Source organism: Schistocerca americana, chromosome 7, assembly GCF_021461395.2.
Source record: "Schistocerca americana isolate TAMUIC-IGC-003095 chromosome 7, iqSchAmer2.1, whole genome shotgun sequence".
NCBI classification, from domain to species: Eukaryota; Metazoa; Arthropoda; class Insecta; order Orthoptera; family Acrididae; genus Schistocerca; species Schistocerca americana.
In genome coordinates, this window is record NC_060125.1 from 471055312 (window position 1) to 471082432 (window position 27121).

General features: G+C 43.3%; 1 protein-coding gene across 1 annotated transcript in view; it reads left to right on the top strand.

The window, feature by feature from the left end:
* The window catches only part of LOC124621908 (dihydropyrimidinase-like), a 262444-nt gene that overhangs the window by 144101 nt on the left and 91222 nt on the right, over nt 1-27121 (top strand). The window contains exon 3 of the mRNA XM_047147407.1: nt 24104-24205. Coding sequence (XP_047003363.1) covers nt 24104-24205 — 102 coding nt within the window. The remainder of the gene's footprint in view (nt 1-24103; nt 24206-27121) is intronic.

The window sequence follows — 27121 nt, forward strand, 5'->3', positions numbered from 1 at the left end:
GAGACGTTATCTGAACTCCGTCCTTGTGGCTCGTTTGTAGAACACAGAGAGGAGAAGACAGTATTAGAGTACGCCTTCTGCCGTCCTAGTGTTTGAAAGAGTTTATCTGTGGCTGGAGTTCTTCTCTCGTCGCAGACGAGTACGAGAACCATCACTTAGACGCACTGGACGCAGTACATACGGTGATATCGCAAATTGCTTCGGCTTGTTAGGCCTGTAAAAGCTCAACAGCTGTGATCACGTTAGTTTCTACTGTGGTTCCACACCACCGTAGATCATCTTTGATAGTAGTGTATTGTATTGTTTGGTACGTACATGATGTCAGTCGCGTTATTGATATTAGACCGCAAAGTCATAATAAGGGGCAGAGTTGGGCAATTGATTAGTAATTTTACTTTGTAAATGTAAACTATGCAATATAAAGGTTTTTGTAATCTACAATAAATATATAAGCAGTAATAACTTTATGATTTAGTAGTACTAGTTGCCTTCATCATTCATGTTTAGATTGTAATTTATAGAATAAAGAGATCCTAAGATCTGCTTCAGGGGGTAGTCAGACAAGGCCAAATCTTCATTTTAGCGTTTATTATTCTCTGCTGCGCATATTTATTCTACACCCGCCTGGAGTAGCATCTTTGAATATACTCCATGCGTTGTTGTTTTCTTTCCGGTTCGATGTGGAGAACCCATGTTTTATCGTCTCTGACGATGTTCGACAAAAATTTCGACGATCAGTCTCGTAACGTGCAAACAATTCCGCATAGATGGTCCTTCATTGCTGTTTGTGTTCTTATGTTAGGAACCCAGTGAGCATCCACCTTTGAGTATCCCAACTGGTGGATGAGCGTGTCAGCACTACCAGCAAAGACGCCCAGCTGAGCAGCAGGGGTTTGATTGTGATCCGTCGATCACCTGGAATGAGAGTGTCCGCACGTTCCAACACTGCAGGAGTCACAGCTGTGTGCGGCCGGCCAGCACACAGGAGGTCGGACAGGGCTGCACGACCTTGTTTCGGTGATGACACACGCCTCGCACAACAACTCACCGTGCTGTTGTTCACTACCAGGTCTCCACAGACACTCTGCAAGAGCCCATGAATATCTGTGATGCACTGGTTTTCCGCTGAAAGACACTCCATGACAGCTCTCTGCTTGGAACGCACCACCATTACAGGCATCATTTTGAAGGCTACGTATCGGCACTTCTGAATCAATGGGAGCTGAAGCGGGTGTATTCCACGATGTCCCACAGCAAATTCCGCATTTTTTCAACTGAGTTTGGCCGACAAAAAAGGTATTGCATTATTTATTGGGCGCCTCTCGTACATGTCCTTGGTCTATGCTTGATATGCTTAAGCACTTGCTCTTATCATTACGCTCCAACAGAACCATGGCTCAAACAAGAAGCAGAAAGGTCACCCACGCTGCAGTAATTCCGCCTTTTTGCTGCGTCAGTGCTGTAACACCTCTGGTCCCTAGGTTTGGCTATAGCGTGTGGTAACTCTCTAGAAACCTTGGAGACTGTACTTGTCATATCGGCAGGTCAGCTCCGATGTAACTTCACCTGGCTGACCCGCACTGACTCGCTTCCGTGGCTTCTTGCGTTAGCTGTCGGAGATGTCTCGATTTTACTCAGCCGTCCCTAGTGGATTATGTGGATTGTCCAAAAAGTAAGTTCCGATCGGTCGCGAGATGGAAACCACAGTGAAAAGCAGAAGCGTTTTATTTGCAGCAGTTGGGTACACCTTCCACCTACTTCTCTACATAGTCGCCGCTCCAACTTCGAGTGTTGTAGCTTTCCGATATCCTCGCCATAGACAGCAGCCGCCTGTGCTTTCGGCCAGTTATCTGCAGCTCGTTGTCTGTGGAAAAATTTTGTCTTCATAGCCAGCGGTTCTTGTGGGCAGAGATGAGACTCAGGGAGAGCCAATTACGGACTGTATTGCGGGTGATCAAACACTTCTCATCGGAAACGCTGCAGGAGCGTCTTGATTGCCCCTGCAGTGTGCGGCCGAGAATTGGCATGAAGAAGGAACTGCTCAGCTGTTATGTGGGCAGCATGACACAGGTGAAATCTCTAACCAGGCCCTCATACTTGGCGGGAGACGCTATTCCCTACGCATCTTTACCTGCTGACTGTTCACTCAGAACTGAAAAGAGCGACGCGACACGATCGGCGGGCAAACTAGAGACACTGCCCAACACATCTGTGCAAAGATTTACCCGATGTTCCCAGTAGTTTCCATTTCGCGACCGATCGGAACTTACTTTCTGGACAATCCTCGTATTTGTGGAGGAACACACCTCCCTGTTTCAGGAGACCTAGAACACAGGAGCCAACTCACGTCAATTATGCAACGCCTCGAAACATATTCTACAAGTTGACAATCATAAACCAGAATGTTCACTGGCTGTTTCTTAATTTTAAAAGATACTTTCAGTAATTAGCCTACTGCACTTTTTTTGCCTCTTCGTAGTAGCCTGATTCCATTGCATCATCACTTACAACCTAGTACAATTACATCACCAAATTCTCTTTCCTTGTCAAATTCCTCAACAATCTTCAACAATAAATAATGCCCCTTAGTTCTGTCTTATTCTTGGCGATTCTTATTGTTTATAAGGCAACTTCTTTTCTAATTCTTACTCAACTAACATCCCTTGCTACGGGTGACCAAATGGACTCCTAGCTTGCGCACTGGGAGTTCCCTGGCGTATGCAGATTTCTGCCTGAGGAAGATGCAAGTTACACAAAGCAAAACCAGTACAACAACAGTACCAGAAATCGAGATACTTATGGTCACGATGTTATAGCGCTGGTTACCGTAATAATGCCGTACAAGCTAGCACATTTACTCGGTGGTAATTCTGCCTTTCTGTGAAGCTATACGCTTATCCAAGCTATAATCTCATCCAGTGGTTTTAGAGCTCAGTTTAAATGTCAGGTTTTGGGTTGTCAACACGTCTAATGATTTCCCTGGTCAATACAGCGAAGGTTTTGCCAGGTTTGTTATGTATGTTCTTGAGATGGTAGCTGGGAATAGGAAAGTCATCCCCACTACATCACAGGTCGTACCATAATCCACTGTACTGTAATTCAATCTCGTTATTCCCTTGAGCGTCCTTGTTCGTTCACTATCACTATCTATGGAGCAAATACCGAGTAAACCCAATACGTACCCACACTCAAAGTACGGGTGTGGTGTCAGAGCATCCCTCTGGCATCCTACCACTTCCGCTTTACCGCACTTCACACGCCCGCTGCCAGTCTGATCCATCCTGGTTGAGCATATCGCAGTCCTCTCTCTTTAGCACAACCGGAGTTCATCCGTTGACGTCACTGCATAGTTGGCCCTTCCTTTGAGATGAGATTTCATTTGTAAAAATTTGTCCATTGTTTCCCATTTCACCAGGAAGGAGTGCATCGTGAAACACTGGTACTGTGCATCCACACATTCCACTGGGAACCGAACCAACGCATGAAGCCTTTCTCTATCGCTATTAATTTCGAATATTACCATATGATAAAAGAGGGACAAACTTTGTTCCACAGGTTCTATCTACTATATGCTGCTGTTCTGCCGTTAATTCTTGCTGCGCTTCCGCAGGCCAGCCAGCAAATGTCAGGGAGGTAGCAACGTAGGATCTAATTGCCCGTGTGCAACATGATGTACCGCCTGCTGCGATGGTGTTACCTCCACACTTGCATCACAAAGGCTGTCAGCCGTGGATAGCAGCAACCTTGCTACGGCCACTCTCCCATCCAGTAAGTTCAGTTGAGCCTGCACCACATCCAAATCCCGATTACCCATCCCATCGTCTTCGTGTATCCTGTTAACTCCTCAGTTAACATTCATATCATCCTAGTGTTTTTGAATACATGCTGCCCCAGATTTGTCAACTGCGTTGTATGGCACTCCACAGTTGCCTTGTTGCTACTCAGTACTCCCAAAAGTGTCATTTCATTCCCGGGTAGCAACACGCGTGATCTAGGGGTGCCGGCACGATAGCTCAGCGTGCTCGATCAGAGGATTAGCTGTCCTCTGTAATACAAAACTGAGTGAACGGGTGTACGATGAACTTGAACGGACGTCATAGGATGTCCGCCCCGAACAAATGCAACGCACAGTAATGAACAAAATGAGATTAAAAACAGGGTAGCGTCTTTGATTAGTAATCAAAACGTCCTCGGTCCCGGGTTCGAAACCCACCCCTCTTAAATTTTGATTAATACTCAGCATTGGCGGCTGATGACTTCCGGCGAAAGAAGTCACCCTGATTCTGCCAACGACCTTGTCAAAGAGGGCGGAGGAGCGGACAGAGCATCAGGGCACACAGTCTTGTCGTTGTGGTCGGAAACTGGCCCTAAAGGCAGAAGTATCAGCAATGATTAACGGTATGAGGATGCAGAAGGCAATGGAAACCACTGCATTAAAGACACATAACGTGTATCCACAAGTCATGTGGCCTGTAACTGAAAAAGTGTCATGATGATCTCTCCACTGGCAGAAGATTCTGGAACAGTCCCCCATTAGGATTTCCGAGAAGGAGCTGCCAATAGGGAGATGATTATGAGAAAAAGATTGAATAACCAAAGAAAGAGTACGTATTTCAAGTCGGGGTGGGGAATGACAGAAGCTTGAACGTGGTAGGGAAGCTAGAAAATCTGAAAATGGAAATGCGAAGGATCAATCTAGTTATAGTAGGGAGTCACTGAAGTGAAATTGAAAGAAGACCAGCATTTCTAGTCAGATGAGTGTAGGGTAATATCAACAGCAGCAGAAAGTGGTATAACAGGAGTAAGATTCATTATGAATAGAAAGATAGGGCTAAGAGAATGTTGCAGTGAACAGTTCAGTGACAGGTTTGTTCTTATCCGAATAAACAGCAAACCAATACCGACAACGATAGTTCAGGTATACATGCCGACGTCGCAAGCTGAAGATGAAGAGATAAAAAAGAATATAAGGATACTACAAGGGTAATGCAGTACATAAAGGGACATAAAAATCTAATAGTGTTAGAGGATTAGAATGCAGTTGCAGTGGAAGGAGTAGAAGAAAAGTTACAAGAGAATATGGGCTTGGCACTAGGAATAAGATAGGAGAAAGACTAATTGATTTCTGTATCATATTTCAGCTATTAATAGTGAATCCTCTGTTCAAGAATCACAAGAGGTGGAGGTATAGTTCGAAAAGACCGAGCGATACGGGAAGATTTCAGTTAGATTACATCATGGTCAGACAGAGATTCCAAAATCAGATACTGGGTTGTAAGGCGTCACCAGGAACAGATATCGACTCAGATCACAATGTAGTAGTGATGAAGAGTAAGCTGAAGTTCAAGAGATTAGTCAGGAAGAATCAAGACGCAAAGGAATGGGATACAGAAGTACTAAGAGATGATGAGTTAAGCTTGAAGTTCTCTAAGGCTATAGATGCAGCAATAAGGAATAGCTCAGTAGGCAGTACAGCTGAAGAAGAATGGACATCTCTAAAAAGGGCAATCACAGAAGCTGGAAAGACAAACATAAGTACATAGAAGGTAACTGCGAAGAAATTATGGATAACAGAAGAAATACGTCAACTAATCGATGAAAGAAGAAAGTACAAAAATGTTCAGGGAAATCCAGGAATACAGAAATACAAGTTGCTGAGGAATGAAATAAATAGGAAGTGCAGAGAGGTTAAGACGAAATGGCTGCATGAAAAATGTGAAGAAATCGAAAAAGAAATAATCGTCGGAAGGACTGACACGGCATATAGGAAAGTCAAAACAACCTTCGCTGAAACTAAAGGCAAGGATGGTAACATTAACAGTAAAATGGGAATTCCACTGTTAAATGCAGATGGGAGAGCGGATAGGTGAAAGACGACATTGAAGACCTCTTTGAGGGGGAGATCTTGTCTGATGATGTGTTAGAAGAAGAAACTGGAGTCTATATAGAAGAGATAGATGATCCACTATTAGAATCAGAATTTAAAAGAGCTCTGGAAGACTTAAAATCAAATTAGGGAAAATGGGTAGATACCATATGAGAAAGTGACAACAAAGCGACTATTCACGTTAGCATGAAGAATGTATGAGTCTGGCGATATAACATCAGACTTTCGGAAAAACATCATCCGCACAATTCCGAAGATTGCAAGCGCCGACAAGTGGGAGAATTATCGCGCAATCAGTTTAACAGCTCATGCATCCAAGTTGCGACAAGACTAATAAACAGCAGAATGGAAAAGAAAATTGAGGACGTATTAAATGAAGATCAGTTTGGCTCTAGAAATGGTAAAGTCAGCAGAGACAGTTCTGACTTGGCGCTTGATAATGGAAGCAAGACTGAAGAAAAATCAAGACACGTTCATAAGATTTGTAAACCTGGGAAAAGCATTCGACAATGTAAATGGAACAAGATGTTCGAAATTCTAAGAAACTTAGGAGTAAGCTATAGGGAAAGACGGGTAATATACACTATGCACAAGGGGGAACAATAAGTGTCGGAAACCAAGAACGAAATGCGTGGATGAAAAAGGGTGTAATACAGGGATTATAGCCTTTCGCCCCTACTATTCAATCGGTACAGCGAGGAAGCAATATGGAAGTTAAATAAAGTTTCAAGAGTGAGATTAAAAATCAAAGTGAAAGAATATCAGTGATAAGATTCGCTGATAGCACTGCTATCCTTAGTGAACGTAAATAGGAATTACAGGATATGTTGAATGATGTGAACTTTCTAATGAGTACATAATATGGATTGAGATTAAAACGAAGAAAGATGATAGAACTGAGAAGTAGCAGAAAAGAGAACAGCGAGAAACTTAACATCGGAATTGGGAAGGAGATGAAGGTAAGGAATTCTGTCACCTATGTATCAAATTAACCCACGGTGGACAGAGTAAGGAGGACATAAAAAGTAGACTAGCACCAGCAAAAAGGGCTTCCTGGCCAAGAGACGTCAACTAGTATCCGACATAGGCCTTGATTTGACGAAGAAATTTCTGAGAATGTGCGTTTGGAGCACAGCATTATGTGGTAGTAAGACTGGAATGTGGGAAAACCAAAACAGCAGAGAATCGAAGTATTTGAGATGTGGTGCTACAGACGAATGTTGAAAATTAGGTGGACTGATAAGGTAAGAAGTGAGGAGGTTCTGTGCAGAATCAGAGAGGAAAGGAATATGTGGAAAACACTTACAAGGAGAAGGGACAGGATGATAGGCGGGCTACATCAAACCAGTCAGAAGACTGATAACTCAAAAACAAAAACAAAAATCCTGGATGTTGCCACTATATGCTTTACCAAACACCATCTTCAGTAACTTTCCACCTGCATCCAACCATGTTCTCTTTTGTGGCAACAACGTACGTGGTGCTAATTCCATCACTTGGCGCACCTGTTCCCACTGACATTATTCCTGTATTTCCCCTCGTATTTCTTTCCTGTCAAATTCGAGATGCAGTCCGGCGAACGTGTATCCTGTTTTCGTATCTCATTTCTTACTTCCCATGTATTGAAGGTTGTCCTCAATGGTTAAAAAACCATCCTCCTGACTGGAAACAGTACTACTGCTTCGAGTCGTTGGTTCTACAGTGCGTCCACGACTTCTCCTCTGAAAAAGTGCTGCCGGCTGCTGTGGCCGAGTGGTTCTAGGCGCTTCAGTGCGGAACCGCACTGCTGCTACGATCGCAGGTTCGAATCCTGCCTCGGGCATGGATGTGTGTGATGTCCTTAGGTTAGTTAGGTTTATTTAGTTCTAAGTCCACCTGATGATCTCAGGTGTTAAGTCCCATAGTGCTTAGAGCCATTTGAACCATTTGAAAAAGTGTTGTACAATCAGACAGTGTCTGTGGTATGCCACCTAAGCAAAAGGTATTCGCATCATTCTCCCTCCCACTTTCGCAAAACTGGTCGTATATGATTAATTACTACATCAAGTACTGTATTAACGTAGCATCCTCCCGTTCACTTACAAACTATCTACCTATCAAATAAATTAAAAACAACGTAACATAAGCCCTTAAAATAACGCTATATAAATCATTAAATTACAACAACCCCCTGGAATAAGACAATGACACAATTACTACGTAATCTGACACGAAACCGTTTACTTATCGCTCATAAATCGATGTCTAATGACTTGATCTGAGTGCGTGAGGCACTCTACGCGGAGGAGGAGGAGGATATTAGTGTTTAACGTCCCGTCGACAACGAGGTCATTAGAGACGGAGCGCAAGCTCGTGTTAGGGAAGGATGGGGAAGGAAATCGGCCGTGCCCTTTCAAAGGAACCATCCCGGCATTTGCCTGAAGCGATTTAGGGAAATCACGGAAAACCTAAATCAGGATGGCCGGAGACGGGATTGAACCGTCGTCCTCCCGAATGCGAGTCCAGTGTGCTAACCACTGCGCCACCTCGCTCGGTACTCTACGCGCGTTCAGCTCGTCGGTCCCCATTACCTTCCTTTACTTTTTAGTTTTAACTTTCCCGCAGGTGACGACACTGATACTTGTGCTAAAATGTCTAGAATATCCTCAAAAGTCTTAACGCGTCCTATATTAACAACAATGGAAGTTCTTGTCTGTAATTGTAACTTCATACTCATGGGTGATATCATTTCTACGACCTAATATGGCCCTTGATGTCGCGTAAAGATTTTTTTGTTTTGATGTCTAGGAGTCCTCCAGAGTAACCCACTGAAAGATTTTATACTCAGACAGCTTAACGGAAATCATCTCATTTGTTCTTGACGCTCGACCGCTTTTGTATTCGCTTTCTTTACCCATTTTCGACAGCTTCTTCACTGACTCCCTATTATTCCCATCTTGTTGATTAATCGCTTCAAAGGCGATAGCATATTCCTACCATATACCACTTCATACAATCAGTGCCCAACACTGTTATGCACTTTAGTTAGAATTGTATGCAGGTACGACACAGGACAGATAAACGTCCTAGCCATTGTGATGGCTGTTCACATAATAACTTAGCATTTTATCAATAGTACGATGGACGTGTTCTGTTCTTCCACTTAACTGAGGTTGGAATGGACTCATTCCGAGCTTCCGGATTCGCAAAAGATGGCGCAGCTTTTTAATCAGTTTGGATATGAAGTTGTGAGGTTACGGCTATGTCATCGACACACCCCCACGGATGTAGGAAGACCTGTACTGCATGACCTTACCGATAAATAGATCACGTGAATTAAATTACACGTGTCGCACAACGGATAACTTAATAAATTCAATTCATTAAACAGAGGGTGGCCATAGCAGACGTGAAACATGGGTGCTGTAACGCACAAGATGATAAAAATCGGCAGTTCACCAAGCTATTGAATGAAAAAATGGTCATTACAAACCGTATTTATTACAAGTTCCTGTAGACTTTAAATTATATACAAGTGCGCTAAGACGGGGAATGGTTAATTCATTAAATATTAACACGGTTTACAATGGAATTAAAATATCAACACTTTGACAAAGATCGGATAATAAGTCTGGGGTGACAACTATAGAGTCACCACATTATTTGGGAAAACAACCAAGTTCACAGAAGTCACACAGTGATGAAGAGAAGAACTACAGAAAGACTCACGGACTCACCTACTATCCTCAATGAGTGCATATTGAGCTCAGGATTGCTAATAAGCGTATTTGAGTTAGAAACGTGAAAATTCAAATGTCAGCCAGAAATCCTTGCATAACCTGGGTTTCGAACGCTGCGGTTTTTCACCATGTTTGCGGTTGCCAGTACCAGAGAATGGCAGTGGTGGCGGCTGTGGGGTTTTAAGTTATTTGGCCAGCATCAGAGGCTGCTCTCCCTCAGAACCTCGAACTGAAGTCCCTCTGTCACGACCAGCCAATAAAGGTGTCCTCCACAGAGCACTCCCGCAAGACGAGGCAAGATACTAAGACCGAGACTCAGAACGGAGCTTTACTCTGCCTCTGTCAGAGAGTGACTTGTGCATGATAGCGATTCTTTCGAGTGCCAAACAGTCAGATCCATTATAATAAGGCAGCAGTCTCCCTCCCACACTCAGTTTCTTGTAATTAACCAATACTGGGGGTTCTTAGTGCTGGAGACCAGAAACAGGCAACCTGTAACTCGCACTATCCATCCTCTTCTGATTTTCAGCCAGTAAGACCTTCTCTACATATGCACAAGCAGGTTCTGCTCTCCCACTCCATAGATTACCTATATTAGCCAGTGGCAGCTGCTCTTACTGTTTCTCAGCACGGTCAATAACAAATCAGTTAGCTTGGCATCAGTCAGGTCTTCCAAGGACAAACTAGCGGGATGGCCTCTTCTCGCCGGCCGGGTGGCCGAGCGGTTCTAGGCGCTACAGTTTGGAACCGCGCGACCGCTACGGTCGCAGGTTCGAATCCTGCCTCGGGCACGGATGTGTGTGATGTCGTTAGGTTAGTTAGGTTTAAGTAGTTCTAAGTTCTAGGGGACTAATAACCTTCTAAGTTAAGTCCCATAGTGCACGGAGCCATTTGAACCATTTTTTGGCCTCTTCTCAATCCACCTCACAGATCTTATCTCTGGACTGCGGTGTCCAGCAGTTCCTATGACATGGGCTTTCTGCAGGGCACAGTGCATTACGATACTTCACATCCTATCGCTGTTAGCTCGCGACTCACATCCCTGGCGCCGGTGGATACGCCACATTAAAGACAGTCTTTCATTGCTCAACAGCTCTCCGTTGTTCAAGACACAAACACAGAGGCATCTGTTCGGTGGACCGGTGCAATACCCTGGACCTAGTGGCTTCTTCCTGGCTCCTCTTCTTACCCCGTAATGGCGGAGTGTCTTTTAAAAGGTCTGCGGCCACCTAGTGACCCGATACTGGCTCTCTCTCCTCTGCACTGCTATCCTCTGCTCAATATGTGTTCAGTATAATTCCCAACTTGTCATTTAAACAATCCCCCAGAATAAGAAGTTAATGTGGAATTTTAGTAGCTGCATATGGCTACCATTAACGTTAACTTTAAGGTACTCGTACGCCCACTTCTATCTGGGATGGTTTAGATTAGATAAGTTTATCAATGTAATAGAGTTTGATTACGATAAGTAGTAGTTTTGACAAAAAGCAGCCATACAACATCACTCCTACCGCGGTTTCAGAATTTGTGCAGATGTAATTACACGCAACTTGCCATGGCATGTCATTAGTACATACCCATCCGGGGAAGTTCGGCCGCCGTGTGCAAGTATTATTTCAGGTAACGCCACATTGGACGACGTGCGCGTCGGTGATGATGAGATGTGGATGAAGACAACACAACACCCAGTCGATGAGCGAAGAAAATCTCCAACACGGCCGGGAATCGAACCCTGTCCCGCTGCATGGAAGGCGAACACGTTACCTCTCAGCTAAGCAGGCGGACAAATCAAGAAAATTTTCGTTTATCTGGAACTGGATTCGCGTGCTCTTCATGGCACGACAAGCATGGATTGTTAGGAAAGGGAAAGAACGTTTCTTACGGATACATCATACCATATAATGAATTCACAGTTGTAAGCCGCCAGACATTCACGATAATTTCTGGTATAAAGGTAAAGTTTATTTAATGAAACATCATGCTCAAAGGCGACACCAGCTCACGAATACCTATCATGCTTTTAGATAAATTTTACAGTTATTATCCTTTAGTTAAATCCTTCATTCACACTCATTTACTTTATAAAAATGGTATTGGCAATATTATCATTCTTTCACTGACAGCTTACGGACTAATACAGATAAACTCCTTATTGAGCACAGAATTATTAAATCATATTCATCCTTACTTTATACTGTTGAATATTCACTATCATTCACACCCTTCAACAATGCGTACGTATAGCAAAACACAGGAAATATATATCTCTATCAAAACACAATTACTCCAGATATATAAGTATACAAGTTATCAAAAATCATTTTCAGTGTGTGTGTTCATGTGCACAACAAAAATAATGTACATCTGTAAGTGGTGGCACATAAAAATGGTGTAAGAATTATAAATTAAAGCATCAAACAAGGTTTATGTCGTCAACACAGAGCTCAAGATTTCATAATGTATTATTGACCAATGTGAGATTTCACAACTAATATTCAGTGATTAATGTAGTTACTCTCCTGACAATATTATCAGTAAATCACCACCAGACTGGCAGTTTCTTCATACGTATTGGAATTCCAGCATACGCTTATTGTTCATTATTACGGCCTACAGGCCAGTCCCTGCGAAACAAAGTTGAAAAACATACAACACATCAAAAATTTTTAATCAATTCCTATAAGAAAAATTTAACAAGCAAATATATCAGTAGCCCAGCACATGAGAAACGAAGTCGAAGTAGAGTTGCAAGTTAAGATTTGATGGTACGAGGATGTTTTCATTGGCAGTGCCGTCCTGATTTCGCATAATTGTTGGACGAACTTGCAAGACTCATCTCGGCGTGAGGTTTCTCCTATCTTCTTCTCGCCACACACCGGTGTACGTTCACTCAGACAGGTAGTCATTTTGTTTATGACTACAGCGTATCTTCATTCATAATTGTTCAAGTCTATGATTTGATTACTGCTGCTCTTGCTTATTTTAACTACGTACAAGTTCATGTTATCTAGTATATGTTCTCTCTTTCAATAGCGCAATTAACTTCATGGAACCTTAAGCAGATTATAGTGTTCTTCCACTCGCTCAGGACTTCGAATATTATTTATTGCCTGATAGTGAGCTGCATTACCTTGTCGCTTTTCATTTAGCAAACAAACATTGTCTCAAGATAAAAATAGTGCTCATCCCTGTTTACAGTTTTCCTGTGTTACTAGTAAATTGCCTCTCGTGCACAGTACTTTGTGTTCATTGATCACAGTTATCACAATTCAGTGTGTGATACAAATGAAGATGAGTTCAATGGGTTACATGAGCAACACGTAATAAACGTCTGTATAGCGCTCAGACCCCACGTAAACATAGTCATCCACCAGATGTGCTGAAACATGTCTGGCACGTTTGTTGTTGGCGTTGGGCAATCAGCTGAATGAGCGCTCATGGCTTAGTGTTGGCAGGACTGCAAGATGTCTTCCTGCCGATGCAGCTCATGGCATCGAGCACATGGTCGAACAGTACATGGCTCCAGGTATACAGCATCTGCATTGATTTGCTCCACGGTGCGTCGGATTTGGGCCAGCTGAGTGTGGTACATATCATGTGCCATAAATTATGCCAAACTCGCCTTTCAGACTCCAGGTGTGACATAGGTCTGCGTCCCGATCAGCTCTCGTGTGCCAGACACCTTATGCCCTGTGATGGTTATCTCGCCACAGCTGTCCCTCCCTCTTGCGCTTCTTCTTGATGCGTAACTCACGCAACTCAAACAGTCTTAACAAAAATACATTACAAACAGATAATAAAGGATAATGTGGCATACCTTCACCACAGGTCACTGCTCTTTCTTACACTTAATTCATGAAAATTACGACTCATTAATCATACAATGTAGGCTTTCACGCCCGGTGTTGTCTTCAGTTGAAACTTCCGGGCTGAGAGGCCGTGGTCGATGTATAAAATTTCCACCTAACGTTTCGTCTCCATCTGCGGGAGACATCTTCTGAGGTCGTCCGGCTACTGCCACTGAGGCTCAAGGTACTTTCGCATTTATAGATCGCATAGATGGCACCACCATAGAGATTCACAAACACCATAACAATTTTAATAGAAAAGAGGAAGTTTTCAAGTTAGACAAAATATGGATGTCGACGTTGCGCCAGCAGAATGACAATCGATTACTCTTAATCGAGAATGGTGGCGCCTTCCAAAGATAGGCATACCGTCGGCATCACGTGACGAATGGTGGTGCCCTCTATGCGCTCTATAAATGCGAGAGTACCTGGAGCCTCAGTGGCAGTAGCTGGACGGCCTCAGAAGATGTCTCCCGCAGATGGAGACGAAACGTTAGGTGGAAATTTTATACATCGACCACGGCCTCTCAGCCCGGAACTTTCAACTGAAGATTACAACACATTGTTTATCTACATAGTTTATTCTAAGCTTCTCTGTTTTTGTGCCGCTAGAGGGAATGATAGGGCTGCATTGAGCTGCGAGTGGTCTATTACCTTAACATTTTTATTTGACAAATTCTCAAAATTTTGCAACCAACATTCGGCAAAGCTATGTGCCACAGTTTAAATTTGCATTATATCACGTAACGTCTTTAACAGTTCGACACTGAGAAGAGTCAAAATGCAATTTCACAATTTAAAAATAAATATCAAAATTCACAATTTTTAAAAAAAATACACCTTTGGTATCCCAAAATAAACTTAAAACACAAAAACAACAGATTCCTTGAATAATTCTACAGGTTCTTGGATCATGAAAACTGCTAAACCGCAATCAGCAAAAATACACTTCGTAAAAACCTTCCCAAAACACTGCAACAGCGAGTTCATTGGATCAAATTAAAGAAAGGAACAATCATGTGTAGTGTGCTGAATACTACTGCAGACTGACCAATATATAGTATCTCGCACAGAGGCAACCTAATTTCATAACCAACCTTCGGAATACACAGTAATTAGAGATCAGCCTAGTAACAGCAAGAAATGTTCCCTCTACAAATTACTGTACTCGCCTCAAACGAACACACTACTGATTACATCAAGGACAAATCTAATCATCGCTTGTCACAGAAAGTTAGAATAGCCCTGCCTGATCACAAACTCACAGAGGCTAAATCGTCTTGCAGGAATAGGCCAGGCAGATGACCTTAAAGCAAAATGCCTCACCACAACCCTTCGGGCAGCCCACTCTTCTTAATGTCAGCCGACTCGACCGCCGGCAGCCCAGGCGTATGGTTAAATCTGTCATTGCTCCTTTGATAGGAAGGTTATTCAGGTGTGCCACATACAGCTGAAACCACTCATTCGTGATTCGATAACGCAAAGCTACCAAACTATGGGGACGTTGATTTTTACATTGCATTTGCCGCTGCGAAGTAGTGCCCGACATTTGCTATAGGATTAAGACCGGGTGATTTAGCGGGCCAGTGGACATGTGATAAGGTGCCTTGCTCATAAACAGCGTGTTCAGCGATGTATGCCTGCAGCCCTGTGAATATTAGATTGTAAAGAGCATACTCAGCATTTAATATGTAGTATAACGCCGATCAAAAAGTTTCCGTTTGAAGGCTGTACACTTCGGAATAGGTATGCCAGTCAGGCAAAATTACCGTGAGTATTGAGACAACTGTGCGACCAATGCACCAGATCGAAGGTACCCATGAAGTAAAACACAGTGACCTGCTGTGTGAGGAAGTCCGTAACTACCTGCTACACATTTTTTTAACGGAACGAAGGCGTGATAATCGTTCGGTCAGGTGCTCGAGTGTCTCTCACTTGAGTGTTGTTGTCAGTACTGGATGAGGCTGGCCTTCCAGATCCAACGGCGTTTTGTGTCGAATCGCGACCCCCTAGGAACGTGCCGCGCAATTCCTCAACAGTGATTTTCGGCAGACGTTATACCCCTATACAGGGTGTTACAAAAACGTACGGCCAAACTTTCAGGAAACATTTCTCACACGCAAATAAAGAAAAGATGTTATGTGGACATGTGTCCGGAAACGCTTAATTTCCATGTTAGAGCTCATTTTAGTTTCGTCAGTATGTACTGTACTTCCTCGATTCACCGCCAGTTGGCCCAATTGAAGGAAGGTAATGTTGACTTCGGTGCTTGTGTTGACATGTGACTCATTGCTCTACAGTACTAGCATCAAGCACATCAGTACGTAGCATCAACAGGCTAGTGTTCATCACGAACGTGGTTTTGCAGTCAGTGCAATGTTTACAAATGCGGAGTTGGCAGATGCCCATTTGATGTATGGATTAGCGCGGGGCAATAGCCGTGGCGCGGTACGTTTGTATCGAGACAGATTTCCAGAACGAAGATGTCCCGACAGGAAGACGTTAGAAGCAATTGATCGGCGTCTTAGGGAGCACGGAACATTCCAGCCTATGACTCGCGACTGGGGAAGACCTAGAACGACGAGGACATCTGCAATGGACGAGGCAATTCTTCGTGCAGTTGACGATAACCCTAATGTCAGCGTCAGTGAAGTTGCTGCTGTACAAGGTAAAGTTGACCACATCACTGTATGGAGAGTGCTACGGGAGAACCAGTTGTTTCCGTACCATGTACAGCGTGTGCAGGCACTATCAGCAGCTGATTGGCCTCCACGGGTACACTTCTGCGAATGGTTCATCCAACAATGTGTCAATCCTCATTTCAGTTCAAATGTTCTCTTTACGGATGAGGCTTCATTCCACCGTGATCAAATTGTAAATTTTCACAATCAACATGTGTGGCCTGACGAGAATCCGCACGCAATTGCACAATCACGTCATCAACACAGATTTTCTGTCGCAGGTTGTGTTCCAAAAATGAACAGCTAGAGACAGAATTGATGACACTTTCTGCATGACCTGATCATCATTTTGCAGGACAAAGCTCAAGCACGTACAATGCAAGCTGTTACTGATTTGTTTCATTGATGGGGCTGCTAAGTGCTATACCACCTACTGCACTCCCCTGACTTAAGCCCTTGTGAGTTCAACTGGATTTCTAAACTGAAGAAAACACTTCATGGCATTTGCTTCAGAACTGCTACAAATTCGTCGGGCAATAGACCGCGCCACTCGAATTATCAACGCAACTGGCACTGTTAAGAGTATCCTAGGACTTCCGCATCGCTGGCAACGGGCTATACACTTTGAAGGTCAATAAAACTTTGAAACACGTATCTATATTGTACGATTTGTAAATAAATAGTTGCCACTATTAAAGTTCCAACCCTCATATATTCTTCATTCTCCTTTGGATGTCTACCGATGTTTGTCCTTTGGCAGGCAAGAAGAGAATAACAGCACTTTGGTCCTGTTTGGACGCATTTGGTAATAACGTCTCCATAGTTCACCATTCCGCACTTATCATACGCACGTCTGACACACATGACATGACTGTTTGCAGATGACGCTGTAATTTACAGTCTAGTAAAATCATCAGACGATCATTTCGAATTACAAAATGATCTAGAGAGAATTTCTGTATGGTGCGAAAAGTGGCAATTGGCCCTAAACAAGGAAAAGTGCGAGGTCATCCACATGGGTACTAAAAGAAATCCGATAAATTTTGGTTATACGATAAATCGCACAAATCTAACGGCTGTCAATTCGACTAAATGCCTAAGAATTACAATTACGAGCAACTTAAATTGGAAAAACCACATAGGTAATATTGTGGGGGAGGCGAAACAAAGACTGCGCTTTGTTGGCAGAACACTGAGAAGATGCGACAAACCCATTAAGCAGACAACCTACATTACACTTGTACATCCTCTACTGGAATATTGCTACGTGGTGAGGGATCCTTACCAAGTGGGACTGTCGGAGGACATCGAAAAAGTCCAAAGAACGGCAGCTCGTTTCGTGTTATCGCGCAATAGGGGTGAGAGTGTCACTGATATGATACGCGAGTTGGGGTGACAGTCACTGACACAAAGGCGGTTTTCTTTGCGGCGAGAACTATTTACGAAATTTCAATCACCGCGGCGAGATCTATTTACGAAAATTCAATCACCAACTTTCTCTTCCGAATGCAAAAATATTTTGTTCACACCCACCTACGCAGGGAGAAATGATCATCATAATAAAATAAGAGAAATCAGAGCTCGAATGGAAAGATTTAGGTGTTCCTTTTTCCCACGCGCCATTCGAGAGTGGAATGGTAGTATGAAAATGGTTCGATGAAGCCTCTGCCAGGCACTTAAGTGTGAACTCAGGTAACCATGTAGATGTCGACGTAGAATGCCACACTAATCGCCAGCTTACATGTCGGTGCTTATACTGGGTGTCTCTCCTAAAAGTCGTCTGGTGCATTTTCTCTGTAGTTTCGGTGGATATTTGCGTTTTGGTTTTTGCAATGTGTAGCTGGAATCAACCCAAACAGATACTGATGATCACGTCTTTTATGCAACCCCCAATGTCGACGGAAAGCGTCGGCTTGTTTCCTATTACGATCAAAACGATTTTTAAAGTGTAATTCAATGTTCCCATTTGATAGAGGGGTTCCAAATTAGCCTCGTGTGATATTCGTTATATCGATGCAACAGCATAACCATGTCCAGCGCTGTCTGCTGCCGCCATCCAGTAAGCCTCGCATTGTATAGTCACTGCTGGAGTACAGGTCACTCTTCACAAAAACGGTTCACTGGGCACTGGGCACTATGGGAGGTCATCAGTTCCCTAGAAACCGAACTAACCTAAGGACATCACACACATCCATGCCCGAGGCAGGATTCGAACCTGCGACCGTAGCGGTCGCGCTCTTCCAGACTGTAGCGCCTAGAACCGCTCTGGTTATTCTTCCTGTTTCACTTTCCCTCTTATTATCATTCGATAAAACAGATATCGCAGTAGACTAATTTTGGACCGCTCTATCGAACAGGTACGAAAATTTCGTTTAAAAATCATTTTGTTTGCAAAGGGAAAACAAATCGACGCTTTCCGTCTACGCTGGGCGACACATAAAAGATGTGACGAGCAGTGTTTCTTTGGGCTAACTCCAGCTACACATTGCAAAAAAGAAATTGCAAATATCTGCCGAAAGAGCAGAGAAAATGTGCCTGAGGACTTTTAGGAGGGACACGCTGTGTACGCGCATGGTGGTTGCGCTACGTTGCATCGCGCTGCAGCAACACCGTTAAACGGGCGATACTTGACACGGGGAATTACGAAATAGCCGGCCGGTGTGGCCGAGCGGTTCTAGGCGCTTCAGTTTGGAACCGCGCGACCGCTACGGTCGCAGGTTCGAATCCTACCTCGGGCATGGATGTGTGTGGTGTCCTTAGGTTAGTTAGGTTTAAGTAGTTCTAAGTTCTAGGGGACTGATGACCTCAGATGTTAAGTCCCATAGTGCACAGAGCCATTTGAACCAATGATGAAATAAACATACTTGGTTCATGTACGCGGAAATCCGAATGAATGGGCCTAATGCCTGGTAAGAAAAGCAGCCCTGAATAAACGCAGAACAATCTCCAGTCTGAACTACAGCATCCACACTGTACAGGTTAATCGGCTCGGAGCACTCGATGCCTTCCATCATTTTAAAAGAGGAAAAATCGCAAATCGTCTGACCTCCCTACACTCCTCCATCCGTTACTGTCCAGTCCTGTGTTATTTGGCCATCAAAAGACGGGCAGCTTCAAGTGCTCCATTGCTTGCAGTTCTGTTTGCAACGTTAGCTCGAAAACTGACTAATACACATTTATGTGATAGTTATGGGATAGCGATTTGCACATATACAGATGGCGGTAGTATAACGTACAGAAATATAAAGGAGCAGCGTCATTTGTACCCAGGTCAGTCAATTGAAAAGGTTTCCGACGTGCTTATGGCCGCAGAATGGGAATTAACAGACTTTGAATGCGGAATGGTACTTGGAGCTAGAAGCAAGGGACATTCCATTTCGGAAATCGTTAGGAAATTCCATATTTTGCGATCCACAATGCCAAGAGAGTCCCGAGAATACCAAATCTTAGGCGTTACTTCTCACCACGGACAACGCAGTGGCCGACGGCCTTCTTTTAACGATCGAGAGCAGCGGCGTTTAAGCAGAGTTGTCAGTGCTAACAGACAAGCAACAATGTACGGCGAACATAACCTTTAGGACAGTGCGGTGAAAGTTGGCGTCAAGGGGTTGAATGGCTCTGAGCACTATGGGACTTAACATCTGTGGTCATCAGTCCCCTAGAACTTAGAACTACTTAAACCTAACTAACCTAAGGACATCACACACATCCATGCCCGAGGCAGGATTCGAACCTGCGACTGTAGCAGTCGCACGGTTCCGGACTGAGCGCCTAGAACCGCTAGACCACCGCGGCCGGCGGCGTCAAGGGGCTATGGCAGCAAACGACAGACGCGAGTGCCTTTCGTAACAGCACGACATCGCTTGTAGTGGCTCTCCTGGTTAGACCCTAGACGACTGGAAAATCTTGGCCTGCTCAGATGAGTCCCGATTTCAGCTAGTAAGAGCTGATGGTAAGGTTCGAGTATGGCGCAGACCACACGAAGCCATGGACCCAAACTGTCAACAAGGCACTGTGCAAGCTGGTGGTGCCTCCATAATGATGTGGGCTATGTTTACATGGAATGCGCTGTGTCCTCTGGTCCAAAGAACCGATCATTGATGGGAAATGGTTATGTTCGGCTACTTGGAGACCTTTTGCAACGATTCATGGACTTCATGTTCCCAAACAACGATTGAATTGGATGACAATGCGCCATTAACCGGCCCACAATTGTTCGCGACTGATTTGAAGAACATTTTGGACAATTCGGACGAATGATTTGGCCACGCAGATCGCCCGACGTGAATCCCGTAGAGCATTTATGGGACACAATCGAGAGGTCAGTTCGTGCACAAAACCCTGCACCGCCAACACCTTTCGTAATTATGGACGGCTGTAGAGAAAGCATGGCTCAATATTTCTGTAAGAGACTTCTAACGTATTAAAAAACTAAAAACCCGCCTCGATTGCGAAAAGAGAACCTAGTTTTAACCTAGGTTTCGGCGTAGATAACTACACCTTCTTCAAAACAACAATAAAACCCACAAGTGCCTAAGAAGACCTTTGTCAATGATTAAAAGAACGCCATAGCTATACATTTATAAACGAAAAAAAAGGAAAACACAAATAGTACATATGTACAAGGTCAAAACCACTTCTTAACTTGATGGTGTACGCTCCACCTCACACCGGCCTATGTTCGGTGGACCATGACCCGCCATAAAGTGCAAGAACTTAATATATTATATATTAATAAAGTGCAAGAACTTGCAGTTTATGGCGGGTCATGGCCCACCGAACATAGGCCGGTGTGAGGTGGAGCGTACACCATCAAGTTAAGTAGTGGTTTTGACTTTGTACATATGTACTGTTTGTGTTTTCCTTTTTTTCGTTTATAAATGTATAGCTATGGTGTTCTTTTAATCACTGACAAAGGTCTTCTTAGGCACTTGTGGGTTTTATTGTTGTTTTGAAGAAGGTGTAGTTATCTACGCCGAAACCTAGGTTAAAACTAGGTTCTTTTTTCGCAATCGAGGCGGGTTTTTAGTTTTTTAATATATTAACCAACGATTGCTTACGCGCTGCGATGTTGAAGGCTCTTAGACTTCTAACGAACTGTTGAATCCACGCGACGTCGAGTTGTTGCACTACACTGGACAAAAGGAGGTTCGACACTATATTGGAGCTATTCCATGACTTCGGTCACCACAGCGTACACCGGCATTCGTTGACGGCAGCAGTTCCTGTAGGGTCTGAAGCCGATTGTCATAGACATGGCGCGGAATCCATTTCCGATCACTGCACTGCCCTGTAGGATCTTTTACGACCACTGTTCTTACGCTGTTTTGCATGGCAGCGAGTGGTACGCCATCCCTTGCAGACACGCCGGGCAAGTCGCGTCGATACAGCAACAAATCGGGCAGTTTAGTTCACTGTGTAGCCAAGGGCACATTCAAACACGATAGCTCCTTTACGGCTCTCCGTGACGGATCCAGGTCGATTCACATTACTGGGCTAACTCCATACAACCAACTGGCACACACACACACATACACACACACACACACACACAAACACATACACACACACCTCTTCACTGTTATGACTTTCGTCAGCGCTGGAGCATCACATGACCGCCAGGTAACAGTTGTTCAGCATCTTCAACCCTCCAGAGCCAACTGTGTGTTCTTTTATGGTGTCGACTAATGTGACTTTGTCATTTTGTTGTGCTCTACGTTAAAAAAAAATCTACAACTTTCACGGCTTTCCACATCCCAATGGTCCCTTTTCACAGTACCCATGGAAGATGACTAATATAATGCAACAGTTTTACCCTTTTCAGGGTAATTAATAGATCTCTTCCCCAACCACAGGCTTCTTGACTCACACCTATTAACTTTGTGTGGCGTATGTTTCTGGCGTAAAAAGCTGGACACCCTCATCCACAATAAGAAGTTGGTACAGGAAATACAATATATTATTTCTACAGCAGTCAAAAAATTGCTGAGAAATTCGCTCTCGCTTTTCCTTCTTTGTTGTCCGACAGATGCAGCACTCGCCTCTTAAGATGACTTCTCATAGATAATTTTTCATCTGAAATGCAAAATGTATCGTATTCCCTCTTATTCTGGCATGCCTATATTGTCAGCTATTTCAGATATCGTCAGTTGCCGATCGTCCAACATCAAATCTAGTAATTTCTCGATATTATTAACATTTTACATTCGGAAATAATTGAAAATTTGCTAATGGCCTAAGGGCCGAAATCGGTCTTTTAAATCAATACGTTTTCAGTGCAACTGACTCCTTCATTTAATGAAATTGATGACGGTAATTGAGGATGCTGCATATCCGAGGTGAGAAGCATGCTGGACAAAACAACTTTCTAGATATTTCCCTCTATAGTTAACGTTTTTGAACATTTTTAATGAGGACCGTGCGTAGAGAGAAGCAGGGAGAAATTTGAACCCAACCACTCAATCGTGGCTGAAGAAGCAGGCTCGTTATAAAATTTCACCAACTTCGAGTGAATATGCATTGTCGATAAACCGTCCAAAACAAGGAATCATTAAATGTGCACGGGATACAGTTTATCCCCTGGAACGAAACGTTTGAAAAACGTCTGCTTTAGAGCACTATATGAGCAAAATTATTCCGTAGGCCAGGAATTGAATATATGATGTTGTCTGAAAACTCCTTTGGTAAGTGCTGCGCCCGTTAGGGGGTTTCCGAAGTTTTTCAAAATTAAAATGGCACCAGAAAAATCTACGTCATGGAAAACTCACTAGCCCTTAAAAGGGTCTAGTAGGATCCGACAACAGCATTTTGCTTGCATTGTGAGTCTCCCCTACTCAACGTACCCATGAGAACGTTTTCTATCAGGTTAGACTCGAAGTGAATAAAATCCTTTTTCCAATTAATATCCAGAATTGATAGTTACTACGGTCTGAAATGAGTTAAGAACGGTTATCTGGCTTGATAACACTATCAATAAAAAACTGATTGAGAATGAAATATTGATTTTTCTAATGGAAATGACTATTCTACAGAGACAGAAACGAGGAGCAAATCATTTACGAAACAAAATCTACGTTACTAAGCATATGCTTTACATTAGCAGTTTACATTTCAGCATTACACTTATGCACTTCTTTCAAATTAGTTTTTTTATTTCTGATTTGTATTACAGGTACTGTGTAAATTATTATTTTTTCTTTTGTATTATTATTCTGTTAATTAATTTTTATGTTTTCTTAATATAATAAGGTTGTCTTACCAGTTAAATACAAATTTTCATAAAAACTATTTTTATTGTATTTTGATATGATAATTTACCTTGAATAGTATGCACTATTTGTTTCGTCCAGTGACATGAGAATGATAACTGTTTCGAGTATTGTTATATGTCAGAAAATATTGTTAGGATGGTATTTCATTTTACAAAATAACTAAAATAAATCAGATTTTTCAAGAATTTCTTTCTTAGTTTACATTTTGCTCATGTGGGAGAAGAGCGAGTAGGGTAATGCTGTAATGTAGGGTTTGATAGGCTGGCTACGGTAGGCGAGGTGTGGACAATGTTTTGGTGATTTTGGAAAGGAGCAAAGGAAGGCAGCACGTATGGAGCCCTACTCTGAACAGACCCATATGAATGTTGCAGTTTAACAGACAATAGATATCATGCTTACCGTTACGCTACGTAACATGCCAGTAGCATTAAGAATTTTCTTTACTGGACGTTCTCTCCATTATATCCTTAAAATCTTTCACCTATAGTTTCTCTTTCATTCGATCTGTAATTTGCAACCTACAGGCAGTTAACTATAAATAGTTATAGTCGCCTTGTATATCAGCGAGTAGCAGTACTGTTGTACAGTCCCATGTGTAAATACTATCTCGCAACTGAAAGGCTATTTCATCTTTTGTTTGTTCTCTGGTAAAGAGCTGGAGACTAAATCGCTCTTCACTTGGATTTCGGCGTTACAGGTGATTCACAGAGATGACGGTCAGTCCGTTCAAGAAACTGAATCCATCGCTCAGCAGTCGGACGTGGCGAGCGTCTCGGATGTCCAGGACGGTTCTGTGGGCGTAAGTACCACACATCAGTTTGCTTCAGCATTCTAACAACTAACAGCACGCTTTATGGATGCGCTAGTCATTTTACGCACTTCAGAAAAGGAAAATGCCATTCCCATTTCCCAGTGGACACTCTAATGAAATTTGTGTAAGACTTGTGTCGACACGCATGTCAAAATCATGCGGCATTATGTGTGGTTAGTGGTGTTGGGATACTGCTTATTTGATTACACAACGAACTATTAGGTTTTTGTAATTACCCAATTATTTTGCCTGATTTAGGAGGGCAGTGTTTCACAATCTTGGCATTTAAGAGAGAAGTGAGCGGAACCCCTCTAAACTCCTCATCACACGTATAATTAAGGCAATGGTGGCCAATTACCCATTCAGTGCAGATGCACACTTTGGATTCCTACGTTAAGCGTTTAGATGCCGCCAGCAATGAGGCTAATGAGTAGTAATGTGTGGTGCAAGTTGAGAATTTGGGTTCGACGGGAGGCGTGCAGTAGTAGTCCGTGCAGGTGTACTGACATGTCTGTCCATCCCGGCACGGTAGCTCAGCGTGCTCGGTCAGAGGGCTGCGTGCTCTCTGTAATAAAAAAAACTGAGTCAAAGAATCAACGATCAACCTGAACGGATGTCTTGTGGCGTCCGCCCAGACCAAATGCAACGAAATACCTCGAACAAAAAAAGAAAAAAAAATGGCGTAGTGGTCAGCGCATCTGAGTAGTAAGCAGGAGACCCAGGTTCGATCCTACCCAGGCACATTTTTTTTAACTTCGCTCATCGATACAAGTCATCGCCCACTGGAAGATACTGACTTTAATTCCTTCATGTCATCGCGATTGTTGATCCTGTTGGCTTCGGTATTTGAAGTTGTAGGCATTGAAAACTTACTGTGTCTTGTGTGATTCGTCGACTTCTTCTTCCAGTAAGTGATGAAATCGTTTTTCAGTCCTAGTAAGTTGGTATATATTTTGCTGTCACCGGTCAGGTTACTGATACCCTGTGTGATGATACGTCGTGGGCAATGATGTTCGTAATGGGGGCAGTTGCATGTGGTTATGGTTTCATTTAGTAAATGCTGAGTTAAGATTTCACTGTCTGCGTTTGTTGTCTCATATAAGAGACGTTCAAAAAGAAACGCGCCGGAGGCATAATTACAGAAACCAGTACCTGTATGTTGGAAGTACTGACCCTGGCTGTTGAGACACTTGTCCCACTGTGACACAAGGCGGTGAATGGCTGTCTCATAAAATTCCCGGGGCTGCGATGTTAACCAGTTCCGCATGCACAGCTGGACGTCATCGTCCGAGGTGAACCGTTTGTCCCTCAGAGCCTTTTTAAGGGAACCAGAAATGGCGCGATCACAGGGAGAGAGGTCCGGACTGTATGGAGGGTGGCCGAGAACCTCCCATTTGAATTTCTGCAGGAGTGCCGCGACTGTGTTGGCCGTATGAGGCTTTGCATTGTCGTGGAGCAGAATGACCCTACGGGTGAGATTGCCTGGTCGTTTTGATTTGATCGCTTGGCGAAGGGTGGTCAAGGTTTGCGAGTAACGCTGGCATTCACTGTTGTCCCGTGCTGCAGGAAGTGAATCAGAAGGGGGCCATCTTGGTCAAAGAAGAACGTCAGCATAACGAATCACCTCGGACGACGACGTCCAGCTGTACGTGCGGAACTGGTTAACATCGCAGCCCCGGGAATTTTATGAGACAGTCATTCACCGCCCTGTGTCACAGTGGGACAAGTGTTTCAACAGCCCGGGTCAATACTTCTAACATACATGTACCGGTTTCTGTAAATATGCTTCCGGCTCGTTTCTTTTTGAACGCCCCTTATATTTTTGCCGGTAATTCTACGAGGCTTGTGTTTAGGGATTTCGTATGGCGTTCTTGAGCCTGCTGAGTAGTAGCTGTTCACCGCGATTCTGGGTATCTGCCATTCTGTTCTTAACCCATACGAGTATATGCCCAATGGTTCGAAAACAACTCTGCTGCGACCTGACAACGTGGTGACCCGTAAGAAGCATGTGCCACTCGGGTACTATAGAGCATTCGGCGGGCCTCCAGAAATGTGGTACGGCTAAAATCCAGCGTGGGCAACAGCAGCAAATGAGGACGACTGTATCTGTTAGTGTAAGAAAACATTTAGCTCAACAAGCTACTCTCACTCGTCAGGTCAGAAGAAGATGTGAGCTTTGTAAAAATAAAGTGTCAAATTGTGTTGTAAATGCAACATACATTTGCACTACAAACTTTGCAAACAAAGTTGAACGCACAGTTACATTATGTTTTGTGATTAATAATAGTTCATAACTTGAAAAAATAAAGTCTGATTATCAAACTTCAATTAATAAACATTGATTTGCGTAAAAAAAATTTTATTTTGATTATTCCCGTTCCATAGTAGTGTACGACCACATGTGCCCTTGGGGTCATTGTTGCCCGACTGTAAAAATCGCCTTTAAGAGCTGGCAACTACAAATTATTATTGCACTTGTTGTCTGTGGTCACTAATAAAAGATGTATGTGTGAAAAATCGTTCAATTACTTGACAAAAAAGGTTATCGGCATATATGGGTTAATATGTCTGACATACAAGTGGCTGTCGTCATACATACTGGCGCTGCGTGCTCTAGTATCTATGGACTAGCGATTTCCTCATGTCCCAGTTACTTTGCCTATGGTTAGTCGTATTAATCCTAGCCTGTTTCTCGCTTTGCTGATGATATAGTCTGTGTGTGGTTCTCGTTATAGAAATGCTTCACTTGTAATTCCTAGGTATGCGTTGTTGTAAGACATTAGAGCTTGTCTCCAGAGCTTAACTTATACGCTTTCTGGGCTTAATGATTTTTTCCGCTTGGATGTCAGTGTCTAAATATTATCAATTGGCTTTTAAGTGCATCTGGCCTTACGTATCATAAAC